This window comes from Apis cerana, linkage group LG10, assembly GCF_029169275.1.
Source record: "Apis cerana isolate GH-2021 linkage group LG10, AcerK_1.0, whole genome shotgun sequence".
Classification (NCBI taxonomy): domain Eukaryota; kingdom Metazoa; phylum Arthropoda; class Insecta; order Hymenoptera; family Apidae; genus Apis; species Apis cerana.
Genome location: NC_083861.1, coordinates 9,963,001 through 9,980,798, shown reverse-complemented (window position 1 = coordinate 9,980,798; position 17,798 = coordinate 9,963,001). Strand labels below are relative to the sequence as shown.

The following is a 17,798-nucleotide window of genomic DNA, read 5'->3' as shown; positions in this document are numbered from 1 at the left end:
TATAATTTATGAATCTTCGTATATATCGCAACGCCACGTGAATATCTGTCATAAGATGCACTTGTGTAGCAAGGATAATTTTCCTAAAGATTGTTTTCAAGGATTTTTCTTTCTATCTTATCGCTTTAATCTCTAAGACTATATTCCTTTCTCTTTTATAATCCGTCCGGAATATGAACATTTCACATTTCGAACATGGATTTTTCTTCCTCTTCTTCTTCTTCTTCTTCTTTTTTTCTTTTTTAACAATTACTTTCTTTCTTCCTAGCATCTTTCGGCATCTTCGTTCGTGATTTGCCGGAGAACGACGAGCGATCACGTGATGCGTACAGGTCGCATAGCCGTCCACCAGGAGTCCGGCCGTGACTGGGTGTTTGATGGGGCTATAAAAGCCTCATGTGAAAGGACATTGTTTGGCTCAGCTGCAAACCAACGCAGTTCTCGATGATAGGGGGAGGGGGATCCATACTGACGAAAGGTGCATCTGAATCAACGGTTGATTAGGAAATTAAGTGGCTCATTCTTCTCGCACGCGTGCGTGGATCACGATCGAACGATACCGCTTGGATTTGCGTTAATCGTTCCTTCGATCTTGATTCTCTCCCCCACCATTTCTGACCAATCTCGATTTCCATCTTATCCCGGCTGATGCTCGAGAATAACTCATCGTCCAAGATAAATAAACGAAAGCGATCGTTTCTAGCAAATTTTTCTTCTTATCTCGTTTTCTTTTTGTTTCTCGTTCACGCAGGTACGAAAATACACGTGACACGATGCACGATACCGCGGTTCTTCGAGTTTTAAGCCGGTACGTTAAAACCTGAAGTTCTTGAGACGAGAGTTCTTAACGAGCCGCTTAATCCCTGGTATTGCCTGTTGGCAAATTGCGTAGCTAGTACATCTGCTACAGGTATATCTAGTACTAATTTCCAATAGCGATATCGGTTTTCCAATTGCGTTGCGCCGAGTTAATACACCAGATCTTTATCTAATTCTGTTTGAAAGACTTTCAGGCATCGTTACGGCGATTTAAATTTCAAGTAAAGTAACCAAAATTGATGACACTAGCGATGAACTTTCGAGATAGCGTTTAAGGTTTTCTCATTTCTCATCAATGGATTTTAAGAACGTGCATTTTGAAAATAAACTTTGGGGGAGAAAGTTGGTCGAAAAGTTCCCATTTTATTCTCATTATTCTCATATATATATATATATATATATATATATATATATATATATATATATATATACGGTTTTAACGAATATGATTTAAATATATTTACGAAATTTTTAAAAATTAAGAATTATAATACGAAGATAATTTTAAATAAGATTGGAAAAGAAGGAGCGGCAAGAGGAGGAGAGGCACGCGACGTTTCTTCTTCGTGGATCTTCTCTGTGGGTGAAGTGATTCATCTAGGGTGGATGGTGCCGGACCAGGGAATGACACGAGTGTTCACAAGCTGCACCACCCCTGTACCAAGCCCACTCCTGGTCCCTCGAAACTCGAGCACGAGTGTTCTATCATTTCTTCCCTACCTCTCCTTTATTATATCCTTATCTAACCAAAATTGCAGCAAGTATTTTTTCGAGCTTAATATATAAATATAATATATTTCATTTATAAACCCTAAGTTTATCATCGAGTTTGATACTTTGATATAATAATATATTTCTTTTGAAAGAAGGAAAGATATCCTGGTCTTTTTCAAGCACGAATGTTCTATCATTTCTTTTCTCTCCTTTATTACATCTACATCAAAATTGCAGCAAGTGTTTTTTTTATATATATATAAATATAATATATTTCGTTTACCTCTCCCATTTTATAAACCCTATATTATTCATCTCGTTAATTGCCAAGTTTATCATCGAGTTTGCCACTCTTAATATGTTTCTTTTGAAAGAAGGAAAGATATAAAAAAAAAAGTAACGTGAAAAATAAATCGTAGAAAACAATCGTCTCTTGCTTCATCTCTTGGATAAATTTCAGTTTTCCTTTACGCTCCGATTTGGGGGAGGAGGGAAGTCCCACTCTCTCGTTGTCTCTTTCTAAAATCAGGGTGCATTGAAAGAACCGCGAGGCAGGCAGCTAGCAAGTGTTCCTCCGTGACCAATGGGCCCTTGCACGCATGTGCGCGCTTCCCAATGCGATATTAATATCGCGATTATCATCTACGTATTATCGCCCGCACCCCTCTCCGATGCTCAAAATAAGCCTGCAAGGAACACCCTGTTCGGCTTGTGCGCCCATACTGTTCCCTTTCAATCTTTGTTTCGAATAACATCTTGTTCCGATATAAACCGATAATTCTTCGATAAATTCTTCGAAGAGAAGAATAGAATCTTCTTAGAAATGTTTTCGATGATTCTTTTTCGCGCGTTTTTCGTTAAAAAAAAAAATAAACGTCCCAATTTTTAACTTGGAGAAACGCTTCCACATGTCACTCGATCGTTAAGTGTCGGCAAGTGTTTACGCATAAATTTCAATGGGATCCATACGACAGCCTCCCGTTCGTTTTTAGATCTAACTGAGAACACCGTGTGCACCCCTTCCGGACACGTAGAGAGACACGTAACAAATCTTATTGTTCGCCGCCCTTTTACGAGATTCTATAACCTAACCACGTTCGATAGTTGCGGGGGGCGAAGGCTGAGTTATGGTTGGCTTTGCGGGGAGGTGACCATAAAGGTGATTCGTCTCGGTTCTGCAAGTGTCGAAAGTACGAAAGTTCTAGTAGTATCTTCCTCATTCGAGATATTGTACACTGCTCGATCGTATTATCGATATTTCGAGGAAGAATCGAACGATCAATTATTCAGTCGTTATAATATGTATATAAATGTGTAGCAAGGTGTCGAAGGCTTCGATATCTTGAAAGACTTCACGTGACTCGGTCACGTGTCGTCGACATATTGCTCGTGTCTCTGTTTCTCGCTCTCTCTCTTTCTCTCTCTTAATACCGAGTATTTTTGTAACGCGACACGTGCCGGTCAAATATCCCGTAACACAATTACACAGGATACTTCATACCCTCCTGTTTAACCATTATACGCCATTAGGTATTGTTTACTCGATTTTAAAAGTCAATTCGTCCGACGGGCGATCGTAGGCAAATAAAATCCGCAAAGTTGTTCAATTTATACGTCTTAACTCGAATTAATATTTTTCTAAAATGATTTTTGCTTTATTATATCGAATAATTTTGAACGAGAGTAAACGATTATCATCGAACGAAGAGTCGATACGCAAAGAATTAATTCGCAAAGAAATTGTGTGGAAAAGCATACGTGTTCGAGGCGAACGAAGGTGTTCTTCGCTCGAGGAGGAAAATTGCATAAAAATGCAGGTGGCACGGGTCACATGGTGGAATAACGCAGAATCCCCTATGATCGTAGGGGCCCACCGCGGTACTCCCTTCTCGAATCTCCCTAAAAAACACGATTCACTTGGCACACAAGTTTTGTGCATATAATGCGCAGCGATCTACACGATCCCCCTCCCCCACTCCGCTTAATTTAATCCAATACAATATGGGCCCCTCCTCACCTTGTCGTTCATGGTTCGGAAAGGGGTGCGCGGTTTAAGAGGGTGGGTGGCTTTTTAAAACTGTGCCGATCCCAATTCACCGTGAAACCTCATCCTATTATTATCGATCTAATCCTGATTGAGCCCGACAGGTTTTTTTTTACTCTCGCGGTGTACCGACCAATCTTATCTCCTCGTTTCGAGGAGAGCATTTTGAATATTCGATCTTTTTTTCTTCTATTTTTTTTTTTTTTAATCCATCGATTCTCCCGTTTTTCTTTCTCTCTTTTCGAAGAACGAAAAACGAACTAGGATTCTTCTTATAACGACATATGAGTTATTCTCGTAACAAATTTTCATCCTTTTTATTTTCCATCTTTTCTCTCGAAAAGCAGGTAAGCAAGGATCCAATTGTAAATTTTGGTAATTTTGTAAGAATTATAGGGGTACAGGTGCTTAGTGGCGCCAGTCATCATTGTCAAATTTATCTTTGCTGGAGATATATTCATATTTAACAACGGACACTTCATTCATTCATAGAATTTCTCCTTTCATTTTTGCCATCTATTGTTTAGCGTAAGAAGAATTTTTGTATAATTACCTCTATAGATATTGATTTTATAATTTCTTTTTTCCCTAAATCTTTTTTACATTTAAATGAACATTATTAAATGTTTTTGCAAATGTTAAAGATTGTTCAATATATATATATATATATAGGAGGAGAAAGCAAGTTTATCGTTGCATTCGAATTCTTCCCGCATTCGTGTTTAGCTTTGTAATCCGGAATAACGGAGAGAAGTAAAATTACGTCCGATCGTTTTAGCGACCTTCGTATTTTCGAGTTAACGTTTGTCTCTTCAGCCGTATAAAAGATAAAAAATATATATATATATATATACGAGCAGCACAAATAATTTGTTCTCCCAAATTATACGAGAGAAGATTATAAAAATTAAACTGTAAAAAAAAGGGAGGAGATATAAAAAGGCGATATGCACATAGATATTAAACGTTTCTTTTATTTGCATCAATTTGAATTATTTTTTTTTTTTTGTGAAATTATCAGTTATTAATTATTACAAATCTTTCGCATTTCTCTCTCTTAAATTTCTCTTAGCTGCTTGCTTAAATTTTCAATCATTTATTTTTCGACCAATCTTCTTTCTTCTTCTTCTTCTTCTTCTTCTTCGATAAACCTGAACAACGAGATATAAATAGAAACGAAGAGATTTAAACGAATAACTTATCTTAGAATGAATCGATATAGAAAACGAATGATTAATTTTTAATGAATTTTTTTGTGGTGGTGGTGGTGGTTGATGTTTGCTATGGGGATCGAAAACGCGGCGGTGGTGACCTGTCACGGGGCGCAACCGGAGGAGATGGATTTGTTTCGCAGCTGTGTACACTGCTTAATGTAGAAGCCACTGGAATAGGGATTGGTTGGATACTGGTGAAGGTGTCCCTAAATCCGAAAGCTAACTATGATATGCTCGTTTCTCCTTTTCGAAGATCAACGAGCAATCGAAAAGCTTCGGTAAACGAAAGGAGAGAAGCAAAAAGAACGGGAAAAAAAGGAAAAGAAAAAAATTGACGATGTCGACGATTTGCCAACGATGCCACTTTGATAAAAATCTCTCTTCTCCCTTTCTTTTCTCTCAATTCTCAACGTACAAGATCGAATAATTTTGGCTGGCGTTTAAACGTCCTGGCCCTCGATGACAAGCGGCTCGTAATTAATGAAATTTGGATCGATCCCTCCGTCTTCTAGAGTATCGATCATCGGTTTTTTCCTAGAGGCGTCGTATTCCTCGCCAAGCTTTTTGTACGTTTCCGCGCGATTCTCCAAAATTTCCCTGATTATCTCTGAAAATTAGGATAAATAGCGTGAAAAAAATTGTCGTGTATTAAAAAAATTTGTGAAGGATATTATACGGCAACGGCTCGCGAAATATTATTTATGATTTATGTTTATTCGTTCGCTCTTCTTTCACTTGTTCGGTTTACGGTTATTCGTGAACAACCCATTCTTTTCCATTCAACTTTCCAAGGATTAGTGAACAAGATTAGGATTAAATACTTCATTGTTGGATAACAAATCCATAAATCTCGAAACATTACAAAGTAAGAAGAAGGTGAATGAATCGTATCGTATCTTTCATCTTCTCGTCGTATTGTCGCGTCCATTTTCGCGAAAGAATAATTCGGTAAAAGGATTAAGGATATTTACCCATAAGAACTTCTCTGCTCTCAACCATGTGCCCTATTTCTTTCTTAACCTCTCTCATCAACCAGGGCATGAAACCATCTTCGACATCTGGGAAAAAACGAATATTACAGTTTCTCTTGATTTGAATTTAATTCGATTAATTCACATTGAAAAACGAGACATATATATGTATAAAGAGAGACACGTAACGGTTTCTTTCGGATTATCGGTAAAAGGGCGTAAATAACGAAAAATTAATAAACCTTTCAGATTAACTAATTCACAAAAAGTAGCAGTGTTCTTGCGTGTTCACGAACCAGCCTTGATCTCGTCCAATAGGAAACCGGACATTTTCAATCCTTCTAGAACAGCTGGAAGAAGTTCGGCTATATATCCTGTTAACAGGGTAGCTGCTGCAATTCGTTCTTCCGTTTCCCTTTGAGCGATCATCGAGTCTTCGTATTGTTTCAATCGTTGATCCTGTCGAAATATTTCTTTTGAATATATTTGGAAAAAATGACGGGACTCCAAACTTTTTCATTCCAATCCCTAACCTTTTCTTCCCTTAGCCTTCTCTCCTGCTCCTCCAATCTTCGCGTCTCTGCCTTTTCCATGGCTCGCAATTCCAAGAACTTTCTCTGTTGCTCCTTCAAAGCGGCAATTTCTTCCTCCTCGAGAACCTCCATCAACGCCTGCTCTATCGTTTTACCAACCAGTATCTCAAGTATTGGTTGCACCTCGAAGTCGAAGTCGAACAGCTAGAGAGAAAAAAAAAGGAAAAGGGAAAAAATATCCAACTGGAATTCTCTTCTGGAGTGAAACGAAAGAAATTTGCGAAACAGAGCTTACGTCGCCGGGCTCTATTTGAGTGGAGGCATCTTCTCCAACTTTTTGCGGGCAATATTTCGGCGACAACGGTTTGTCCAAGAAATAATCGGTTTGCGTAGCGACTTCGACCTCGTCCGGTTTCTCGAGCAACTATAACGCAAGCTTATTAGTTCTAGTTTATACTATCAAGTTAAAAGAAAGAAAAGAGGAAATATTCGAGAAAGGTATACCCACCTCCTCGAGGTATATTTCCGTTTGCACGGGTTCGTGTTTTCGGCCAGGAACAGGGGGTGGCGAACCAGCTCTAGCCACCAAACTTTTCGTAGCCAGTGCCTGAGCCCGTTTCCTAGCCAAATTTCTCCTTCTTGCCTCCGCCTGCCTGGCAGCCATCGATCGTTCACCATCGATCTGAGACGAGGCAAACAGACGATTATTTCTCCTTATACTGCCTCCATATTCTAAACAACGATTTAATTTTGCAACAACTTACAAGAACGGGAGTAGCGGCGAAAGTACTTCCACGAACAACGCGACGATCGAACATAATATTCCCGAAAGGGATTCGTTGGTCGCTGTAAAGAAAGTACATCGTCTTATATATATATTTTTATCAAATATATAAGTTGAAAAAATCTTGAACAAGCGTCGATTAATTATCTATGAGCTTATATACTTATATACATATATATATATACGTAGTATGCACGCAATTGCAGTCGATAATCAGTCATTCTTCCATGTATTTGAGATTGAAAAGTCGTTTTTTTTTTAAATCCTCTTCGTTCGTCACTCGTTCATTTCCATTTCGATCAAGTTTCCCAAAAACTATTGGCAAACTTACGTCGCGTCGTTCCTCCTCGCGATCTTGGTTCGATCGTCCAAGGTCGTGGAGGCGGCCATGGTCGTCGCGTTCATCATTCCGAGGGTGAAGTCGACAGTGGCCTTGAGGGCAGTCGGACACCTGGCTATGTGGCTGCTATGACGAACTTCCGGTTTCCTGGCCAACGACGCGAGCGATTTGAATTTGGAGCGCAAGGGGCAGTTTTCGGTTTCCTCGGTTTCGTTCCCGTTTGACGGTATTCCGAGAAGGGCCGCCACTTCCGGGGGCGGCATTAGAAACTCGCCCGTCTTCACGGTCGTGATGAACGGCTTTTTGCGAAACCCCTGACTTTTCCTCGCCCCTCTCTTGCGCTCCTCCTCTTTCTCCCTCTCCTGCTCCTGCAGTTTCCTCAATTTCGCGTTCAGAACCTCGTTGAAATCCTCCGTGGACAGTGTCATGCTCGGCTTGATGGCAGGTATCTTCTGGTCGACAGTTCGGCAATCGTCTTCGCTCCTGCTTCGCGACTCCCTTCTCAATGGATTCGCTTGGTTCGACTGCAGCCTCGATTGGGCCAAATGATCGTTCGATCTGCTGATGCGCCTTCGATGCTCCAACGTCGGATTGCTTTTCTCCAGACGATTCGCCTCGTCGTCCACGCGAACAACAGGCGGACTCGTGGCATCCAACCCACCCTTTCGAAGAATCGTGAACGTGGCCGAACTCTTTCCCTCGAGGACGAACGGATCTCCGTTCGCGGTTGGCGCCAACGCTGAAATCCCGGCCGGCATGATCGTTTTCTCTCTTTTTTCCTTCTCAATGCACCTCGTAAATTCTACCGCGCATTTTCAAATTTCGATGCTCGCTGATTCGTCGACCCCAACCGATCTCTTCGAAACAGGTTGGATCGAAAATGGAGGCAACGTGGAAGAAACGTCGCTTTGGACGATGGTCGCGGTATCACTAAGAGGCTCGAAACCGTGCGAGCGAGTTCACAGACTGGACAATGTCCTTAGAATCGACCGACATATGCCGCAGACGTGCTACACATATATTTTTACTCGGCGGCCACTCAATAACGCTGACCACCGTGAACTTTGCGCATGCCTAAGTCATGTTAAAGGGGCACGAAATCGGTGGTAACTATGACCACGTACGATGCTTATGCACGTCGGTGTGCTCTTTGAATTTGTCCTCAACCTCGCGACCGACCTTCTGTGAACCTGTTCAAGGTGAACCGTCCTCGCCCCGCCTCGCCTCACTTTATCATCGCGTCCGCTTCGAAACGGCAAACACTAAAGCTTTCCCGTTCCGAGACGGATGCTCCGTTCACCAGCTCGGAATTTAAAGCTCCTTCGCTTTCCGCCGCCGTCTCGCGGGATCGATTATCGCCCTCGTCGTTCCATTGCAACTCTGTTTTACGACACTGCGAAAGTACTTGCCAAGAGAAATCGCGACGCTTCTTTTTTTTCTTTTTCTTTCTCTTTTTTTTTTTTTTATTGAAGAAAAATCCTTGCCGCTCGAATCCATGCACGAAACGTCTCTGCATTTTTTCCTGTCGCGATGAAAATTTTGCCTGCTGCAAAAATTCCATGTGTCTTTGAGTCGGTAAAAGTTAGTTTACCGAGGTTGTTCCTCTTGCATTATGTATAAATCGTTAAAAGTTTCTCACTCGTTCGAAAGCGTGAGCCGATGTTTAAAATTGATTGACAAAACGTAACAGTAGGCTATAATAACGGTAAATATAGGCAATCGTGTGTTACGAAGTTTGTAATGGCATAAAGATTTCATGAGTTGATACGTGAACGATGAATTTTATTGTAGGAGATCGAAAAAAATTTCCACGAGAAGGCAACATGAAACGAAATTGAAAAAAATCTATTTAATAAAATAATAGAAAAAGAATTTATTGATTTTGACGCTTCTCAATGATTTTTCAACTAATAATTTTTTAACTAATTCTTATATATATATGTATATATTTTTGATAATAACTTACATGGGTGGATTCCTATATTTCTTTTGAATATGTAAAATTGCTCTTGGACTCTTGACAAATGTATAGGTCTCCTTTTTATCGCCATCTCCAACTGGTATTTTGTAGGATTGAACTCCACGATTACACATTCGACACGTATCCGTTCTTACAGTCGACATCTTTTTCCGTAGTTTTGTTTCAGCAAGTTATTATTGCATTAAAATAGCTTTTTCTTTTTTTGCAAAAAATTCAATGCCGAGATCTTTAATCTAGATTGATCACAAATTCAGAGTGAATTCAAAGGCAATTTACTTGTGTACAAGCGTTGTCAAGGAAACGCAAAGAGAAAGAGTTTTTCTTACATTTAAATATATCGATGTAACTTTTACAAATACGATAATCGTTTTTTAATTGAGTATAAAAGTTAAGATACTTTTTATTCATAAATATTGTATTTCTATATTTAATTCTTTTTTTCTTGAAAAGATTAAAGTTTAAATTTATTTAGAAAAAAAATAAAGATTGTGAAAATATTGATTTATAATTAATTGTAATTCTATTATTCTGTTTACTTGTTTACTATTGTGTGTGTGTGTGTGTGTGTGTGTGTGTGTGTGTGTGTGTGTGTGTGAAATATTGATCAAATTTGCATTATATTTATTTATTTAAAATTATATTTATTTAAAATTAATATAATTATAATTAATAATATTTATAATAATAATAATAATAATAATAATATAATAATAAAATTAATTTATATTTAAAATTATATTTACTTAAAATTATATTTATTTAATAAAATCTAAAATCTAAAACCATCGTATCGTTTAAATTTGAAAACTTAGTCGGTATTATATTTATATTTCCGACGTTTGACTTTGCCTACCGAATTGTTTATCGATCGAGGAAAGTTAAGTCAGTTTCGCTTCGAACGCCGTACCGACTACATCGATATAATTTCGAGTCCATATATAATTTAAAATTATGTGCAAATTTCGCATTTAAAAATTTTTGTGACAATAATAGTTTTGTAAATTCATTCGAGAAGATCGATACATTTTATTATTATATAAAAAAATTATTGTGTTATTATTGTGTTATCTATCAATGGTAATCATATGTTTTTTAATACGAATAATTTTTTTAAATATATAACAAGTACAATGATTACAATTTCAATTTTTATATATAAAAAGTATTTCGTTTATTTATTATTTATTTCGTAATTTAAAAATTATTCCATCATTATTTCGTATTTGATAATTATTTAAATTTCGATTTTAATTTTTATTTTTACTATTATTTTTCATTTAATTTTCGTTACTGTTTTAATTTTAATTTTACATTTTTTATTAATTTTTTAATTGATTCGATATCTCATATTTTTTATATTTTCATTTTAAATGTTTCAAAATTTGATATATTTTAAAAATTTTATTTTCATATTTTATTGAAATATTCTATTGTTATTTTATTAGAATGGTAAATATGAATTTTAATATTGAATTAAAATCGAAAATTTAATGTTTACATATATTATTTGTCAACCAATTAGATACGCCCTAGGCGAATCTGTGACGTGTGGCGTCATTCTTCTCTCGAAAATCATCGCGACGGGATGTATCGCCGGTCGAATTTGCGTAACCTCGACTACGCAGTAAGTAATTTTATTCATATACTATCATAAAATTCATAGATTATTATTAACTTCATTTCTTTAATAATCTGTTAAACGTTGTAACAATGAAATTACTTTGTGTTTTTGTCTTCGATCATTTATTTGATTGTTGAGGTTACCGGTAGCTTGTATGGTCTTTCAATCAAGAATTTCAACTCATTTATTACGTTTTCACTTACTTTCACTTTTTACATTTGTTTCATTGTTTTTTTTGTTTATGATTTTTATTTTAGAATTATTCAGAATTCAGTTCAGATTATCGTTTGATTGTCGAGATGACATCGAAGAAATATTACGATTTATAATCGATGATTTTTCCGTATATCAGGTAACATTTTACTTTTTTTTACATAAATAGACGTATTTAGAAAAGCTTTTTATTGTTTTTTAATCATATTAAAACAAATATATAGTATTTAGTTAACCATATTATTTCTTTGTAAAATGAAATTATTATACGATATTACATGTATTTACGATATTACGATACATATTTCTAAATACGTCTTTCTGTTTTGTTTTGTTTATATATTTATCTTTCTTTCGTTTATGTTATACTCGAACCATTCGAAACATTATTTATAATTAATTTTGGAAAATTGTATTTGCGTCGCCATGCTCAATATATTTCGATATTTCGATTTCGTTCGAATATTATCGAGATCTGCATATCCCTTTTCTCAATTCGATAATCGAAATCGCGGCGCGAGTTGTCATTATAGTTTCGATAATTGTAGTGTTTAGACGTGTCATTTTTTCTTGTGTGAAATGTGTAATTTATTTGTGCTCTAATATATATTTTATTGGTTAGTATATGATTATTCTTTGTTGTTTATATATTCATTTAATACATATTTCTTTTTATAATTGGAAATTCTTTAATATTGTTAAATTATTCTTTTTTCTTTATTCGTTTATGTGACGGTTAGAATTGTAGCATACGAACAGAATAGCTCATATTATGACTTTCTAAAATAGAATTTATTCTTAATTATTGTTTTATTTCAATATAATCGATGAATTCTATTCATTTTTGAATGTTTATTTGGAAATTTTGGTTTTTTATACAGGTTATTGACTGATTAAGTGTAACTTGGAAGGCGGGAAAAGTTCCAATATGGACGCTATGAAGACGCAATAAAGTTTGATATTTTGTGATCGTGCGCAATGCGATCGTTAGAGTTAATATTTGCTTCGTAATAGTGAATTATAATATTCTTTCATGAAAATAGAGTCAGTGTTTGTTCGCCGATTATAATTTAAACGAACGTGTTAATAGTTTTTTATTTATTTTTTTCTTTTTTAAATATTCGTTTCCATATATATTCGATTCAGTGTTTGAAAAAAGAAATAAAGCGATCATCCATCACGCGAAGAGGTAATTATACTTTTATATTATTATATTTATCTTCATTAGAAATTTTTCTTTATTCTAATTTTTTTTCAAATAATTAATACTGTATTTTTAATTATGATATTTTATGTTTTGTTATAGATATTTTCTACTTTTTAATGACTACGCTAATATCGACATTCTTCGCATCTAATGGTGAGTCGCATGCATTTTTGTTCCTCTGGTCATTCAATCATGTTGTAGGATGAAAGATCCAAATCGACACGAATGACTGGTTGTATACGTAGATTTTTGTACGAGCACAGTGACCGCGGGTATTATACTCGTGAGTAGTAACATTTTGTATTTTTTCTCCATTTTATTTATTAGTTCAGGATAGGTCTTCTTGTGCATCGTGTTTTTGAATGTTAATTAATTTTGTAATAATAAATTAATATAATATTTCTAAAATCATCATATTATTATCTTGAAAATTATTATTATAATTTATTCTTTTCGTTTAATAAATCTTATGTACAAGAAGATATTTCGTGATAGATAGATTTCGGAATCAAAGCAACGAATTTTTTTTTGTATTTTTTCGAATATATGCTTTGATTAAGGAATCGTCTAAGGACATTTTTATTAATATTCAATTTATGTGTCATTTATTTTATTTTCTTTATCATTAAAAAATTTATATTCTTTTTTATAAAAGATTTTCATTATTTAATATTAAAATAATTAAAGAATATTAGCTCGTTAGATACAAAATAGACGCATTAATATTTTTTTTAGCTTAGGATTTTCAGATTTAATCCTTTCCATGTCCATTGCCAAGATCTCTTTCACGTGCCCAGGTGCTACTTGAATGAGAGAAAGGCGATGAGCATGATGATCATAGTTCATAAGTTTATAATAATTTTTCAGCGATTGACGATTTGTTAGTGTATCGTGCACGACGTATTTTCCACATTATGTATGTGTGGTTAGGTTGTGGAATTGCGTCGTTTTTATTATTCCATTCATAATTATCAATCGAATTATTTATTTTACTGTTATCTTTAAATTGTAACGATGGCATCAAAATTTGGTAAAATTTCCTTTGGAAGACTTACATATTCTTTCGATTATAAATAAGAAAACAATTGAAATCACAATTGAGATAATAATTGAGATAATTTACGAGATTTTATTACGAATCACGCAATGATCGCTAGCCATCGTCAATCGATTTCAGGAAAATGGTACGTAAACTTAGAGTATGCGAGTAGTGTGCCAAACTCGGGTGTCGGAGGCGTCCCGGGACGCTCTCTCTAGTGTAGGTTTTTTGCGCCCGGCTGTTATGCGTGAGAACCGTGGAGTGAATGTGTTGGTATGTTTGTTTTGCAATTTTTTAAATATAGGTCTAGGTAGGATAGGTAGTATACTTCTGGTGTGCCTGTTAATTATAAGTAGGTAGGGCCGGGCAGATTGTCACAGTCTCTGATCGGGTAGGCGCGTTTTCGCGTGACAATCTGTTTCAGGAAATATAATTCGAAATATCGAGAATGAAGCTGAGACGAGTGATCGTCAATGATCATTTGTTTCTGGTTTTATTTATCGATTTTTCGAATTTCGCGATCGCGATCGCGAAATAAATTTCGAAACGAACGTTGTGCTCGAGATTCCGTGATTTAGTTTTTTTTTTTTTGCGATTAGCGAATCTCGAGCCTAGATTTAAGTTTCAGCGGGCATTGCGCCCGAAGAAAGAAAACGAAGAGGCCCGACAAACTGTCACGAAGAGGGCTGCAGCGAATGGTTTCTCATCTTTTGGATCTTGTTTCGGGTCCAAAGAATGGGAAATCATTGTTATTACTTTGTCACTGTGCTCGTTTTAGTAATATGTAGTAAATGTTTTTTGGCATTGATTTGGCCGATTGCATGCTGGCCTATCGAATTTAATCATCGTAAACATCGCGATTTTTGATTAATAACGGATCGAATTGCATTTAACAAATCGTGTTTTTTTTTTAAATTATTTTATATTTATTGCGACTCGCGATTACGGGATGTGTAATATTTTTTCATTAATTTTTATTAAAATTTTAAAGATTAATGTTGCGATTTATATATTATTTGATATATAATATTGATATATAATATTGCGTGATAGAAAAAATATTGCACTCGATTTATCGTACTCGATATACATTGAGTGAATGATCGTTATATTTTGATAGCTTGGCTATCTTTTTTTTTTTTCTCTTTTTCTTTCCAGCATCTCAATCGAGGAAGCTTTAAGTGTTTCAAACATTGAATACTAGAGGGCGTAACATTTATCTTTCGAGATCGGTATGTTAGAACATTTCATTTCTCTTGAAACTTGTACGATCGGCCGGTATTACTTACGTAGGTATAGTAGCTTTTGACATTGCCAATGGTAGAGATGGTTGAAAGTCTGTTTTATCGACTTTTGACAATACTTGTCAAAAAGATCGTTAGGAGCGCTAGTATCGCACGGTAAATTGAATCGCAATTAAAAGTTATCAAGATTATAGGTATTAAAACGATAATAAATATGTATGGAATAATGTAAGGGAATACATTAATTTTGACGACGTAAATCTAACAATTTGGTATACCGTACAAAATCTTAATTATAACAGATGATAGTTGTCAAAAAATTCCCGAATACAATCCCGCTCTATTCGTTGAAATATCTCTAACGTTTGGAACGTACGTTTCAAAAGAATTCCAAAACGTTAATGGTCTCGTTTCAACGGCATCGATACGTCACGTTAATATCAGGGTGTAGACGCAGAAAGGGCGTTCTCTGTTCGGTTGGATGAGATCGAGAACGATGAGTCCTTCCTGATTCGGTCGTAAAGAGAAAGAAAAACGCATCGAGATCGATTGGAATTAAAAAGGAAGGGAAGGAAGAAAAAGAAAAACTGGAGAAGCAACAACAGAGAAAAAGAGTAAGTAACTTAGGAGGAGGAGGGATGCGAAAAGGGAGGAGAGAGATCGAGAAGCAGGAGCGCAGAGGCGTAGGAGGAGGTTGGACGAAGAAAAGGGCAAAGATTTTGGCACCCCGCTGAGTCCCCTAATTGCCTCGCCATCCTTCCCTCGAAACGTCCAGCACGCCCTTGAACCCTCTCCTCCCGGTCCACCTAACTCGGCCCTAAAAGCCTACCGAGACCCCGAACATCTCCGTTCCTCTCCTATCCCTTCGCTCCTCGCGATCTTTCTCTTTCTCCTCGTCTACCACACCTTTCTCCTCAACCAGGACGCTGAATAAGCAACATCATCTATCACACTGCGCGAAACGATATATTTGTTTTCGCCGGACCTGTTTAATTATTTACATTCAGCCCCCAAGTGGAACCGTCCACTTCCTCGCTTCGCCCCTCCCGCCGCTCTTGTCCCGCGTCTTCTGGTACCGTTTCGTTTTCACTTTCTTAAAAAAAAAAAAAATAAAAAAAGAAATGGCTGCAGCTCTCCCCCTCCGTTGTTATCACAATTTCTTTCATTCGAACAATCGCTTCAAGATCTTGACTCTCGATTCGATCGTGTCGCCCGAAAATTCGCTGGAAAAAAAGAAAGAAACGAGAATTTAGAATTGGAAGGAAAGATTGCGCGCGAGGCATTCGTGGGGGAGACTAATTATCAAGGTGGAATGCCCGTTCTGGAATCCGTGATGAAATTCGATCTCGCTATTGGAACCACCAGATAATGACTAGGAAGTTTGGGGGCGTGGTAATGAGGGTTGGGCCCCTCGACCAACTCGATTCCCTCCCGTCTCTCCTCTCTCTCTCTCTCTCTATTCCGCGTTCCTCGACGATAGACCAGGCCCCATGGATCCACCAACTTTTCTCTAGCCTTCTCGATCCATCCTCGGTGATAAATCATCTTTCGAAAATGTACTCCACGTACTCCTCCTCCATTCGCCATATTACTCTCTCCTCGCGAGTTTCCTCTTCCTCCAACTCCTTTCCAACCTGGAAATTCCCTTTTTGGAAGAAGGGGAATTCCTGGATGGAGGAAATTTCCAATCGATTCTCGGATCGAGGGCAGGATAGGAGGAGGTTAATTGGGCATTGAGGAAAAATTCAATTCGGGGTTGCCAAGCGGAGGAATCGAGGCCGGTGGTATTCGAAGGGATGTTTAACAGGTTCGTCGTTGAAAAGGAACCCTTGTTTGGGTTTAAGCAAGAGGGGGGAGGATGCCAACAAACGAGAAAGTGTCTCGTAGCAGCATTATATAAGCATTGGTGCAGCTCGATGCACTCGCCACCACGAAACCCTCGTTTAACACCAAGTTTCTCGCTCGGCTTCCCCCGACACTTTTGTCCCTCCTCGACTCTATTCTTCTTCTTCTTCTTCTTCTCTCCTCCTTCCGTTCTCTTTCCCCTCCCGCAGAATGGGGGAGGTCGCGCGACCGCAACTCGAATTTCGAACAAGGCCGATCTAATGCGCGGACAATGTTAACTGATGAGCAGCGCCGGACCCGGGACGTTGCAAGAACAATGCGGGTCCGGAGAAGGAAAACAGAGGAGAAAAAACAATGGGCGCCCATTAGCATCTACCTGAACCTCTCTCTCGTCGAATCCTCCTCGAACCTTGTTCCTTCTCCTCCGTCCTGCCGGCAACTCTATTTCCATGGAATCGCCCCTCCCTTCCCCTCGCTTCGAATCGAGTCCTTTCCATTTTCCACTATGCTGTTTCAGAAATATACGCTCTACATCTTCGAATCCTTTCCTTCCCAAGGATTTCTCGTGAAAAATCTCCTCCTTTCTTTTTTCAAACGAGCGGAGAAAGAACGCCAACCTCCCCCCTTTTCGATCGACTCGAAAGGCATTGGAAGATTGTTCGGGAAATTTCGTCCAGAACTCGTTCCTCATGGAAGAGAGGAAGAGGGGAGGAGGCAGGCCTCTCCCGCAACTTTTCGTTCGGACGAACGAAACGTAATCACGAACGTAATCTCGGTTGGAGAGTAGCGGAAAAATGGCAGGGGATGGAGGGTCGATTAACGAGGGGATGTACAGGTTGTAGAACACAGGATCCCGGTGGTAAACATTTATTCGTGGCGTTAGGTTTCGGGGGCGAGGTTGCAAGATCTCGGAAGGGATCGTTTTTTCGGGATACCTCGAGGTAAGTATCCTCGATCGCCGCGAGATAACGGGAGCAGCGCGTAGATCATGTAGCAGGTTGGGCGATGGTGAGCAGATAGGTCGCGTCGCGTTTTGTTCTTTCGGCGATGAGAGCAAGGATCAGATAATCCTTGGAGGGGCAAGGGAGAAGGGAGAGGAAAGGAAAAAGAAAAGAAAGGAAAAAAACATCCTGAGTGGTCGTTCCGCACCGGTTCTTCTTCTTCTTCTTCTCCTCCTGCTCTTCCTCCTCCTCCTCCTCCTCCTCCTTCTTCTTCTTCTTCTTCCCGGT

At 37.7% G+C, this 17,798-nt stretch overlaps 1 protein-coding gene and 1 long non-coding RNA gene across 4 annotated transcripts; one reads left to right on the top strand and one right to left on the bottom strand.

Annotated features, from left to right (window-relative positions):
• Positions 1 to 4,533: 4,533 nt before the first annotated feature.
• On the bottom strand, positions 4,534 to 8,430 carry LOC108003012 (radial spoke head protein 3 homolog). Of its 3 annotated transcripts, XM_017065053.3 has the most exons (9): positions 7,411 to 8,430; positions 7,060 to 7,141; positions 6,804 to 6,977; positions 6,591 to 6,719; positions 6,296 to 6,499; positions 6,059 to 6,221; positions 5,763 to 5,849; positions 5,207 to 5,398; positions 4,534 to 4,728 (listed from the first exon to the last, which is right to left on the bottom strand). In XM_017065053.3, the coding sequence occupies exons 1-8, from the start codon at positions 8,175 to 8,177 to the stop codon at positions 5,232 to 5,234; spliced, it is 1,773 nt and encodes a 590-aa protein (XP_016920542.2). In that variant the 5' UTR covers positions 8,178 to 8,430; the 3' UTR covers positions 4,534 to 4,728; positions 5,207 to 5,231. The 3 variants fall into 3 exon arrangements, with proteins under 3 accessions (XP_016920542.2, XP_016920540.2, XP_061936719.1); XM_017065051.3 differs by having other exon boundaries at positions 4,534 to 5,398; XM_062080735.1 differs by lacking the exons at positions 4,534 to 4,728; positions 5,207 to 5,398 and having other exon boundaries at positions 5,815 to 5,849; positions 6,005 to 6,221.
• A 2,526-nt stretch (positions 8,431 to 10,956) lies between these two features.
• On the top strand, positions 10,957 to 14,937 carry LOC108003016 (uncharacterized). Its single transcript, XR_001766938.3, has 5 exons — positions 10,957 to 11,024; positions 11,279 to 11,373; positions 12,116 to 12,423; positions 12,541 to 12,594; positions 14,639 to 14,937. It is a non-coding gene; the product is annotated as an uncharacterized LOC108003016 (long non-coding RNA).
• Positions 14,938 to 17,798: the final 2,861 nt, after the last annotated feature.

Excerpts from the sequence above, each read along its gene's own strand:
- LOC108003012 (XM_017065051.3), bottom strand. The coding sequence starts at position 8,177 with ATGCCGGCCGGGATTTCAGCGTTGGCGCCAACCGCGAACGGAGATCCG. Across the intron at positions 6,500-6,590 it reads CTCAAATAGAGCCCGGCGAC|CTGTTCGACTTCGACTTCGA; the intron begins GTAAGCTCTGTT and ends TTTTCTCTCTAG. Across the intron at positions 5,850-6,058 it reads ATTGGACGAGATCAAGGCTG|ATGTCGAAGATGGTTTCATG; the intron begins GTTCGTGAACAC and ends GTTTTTTCCCAG.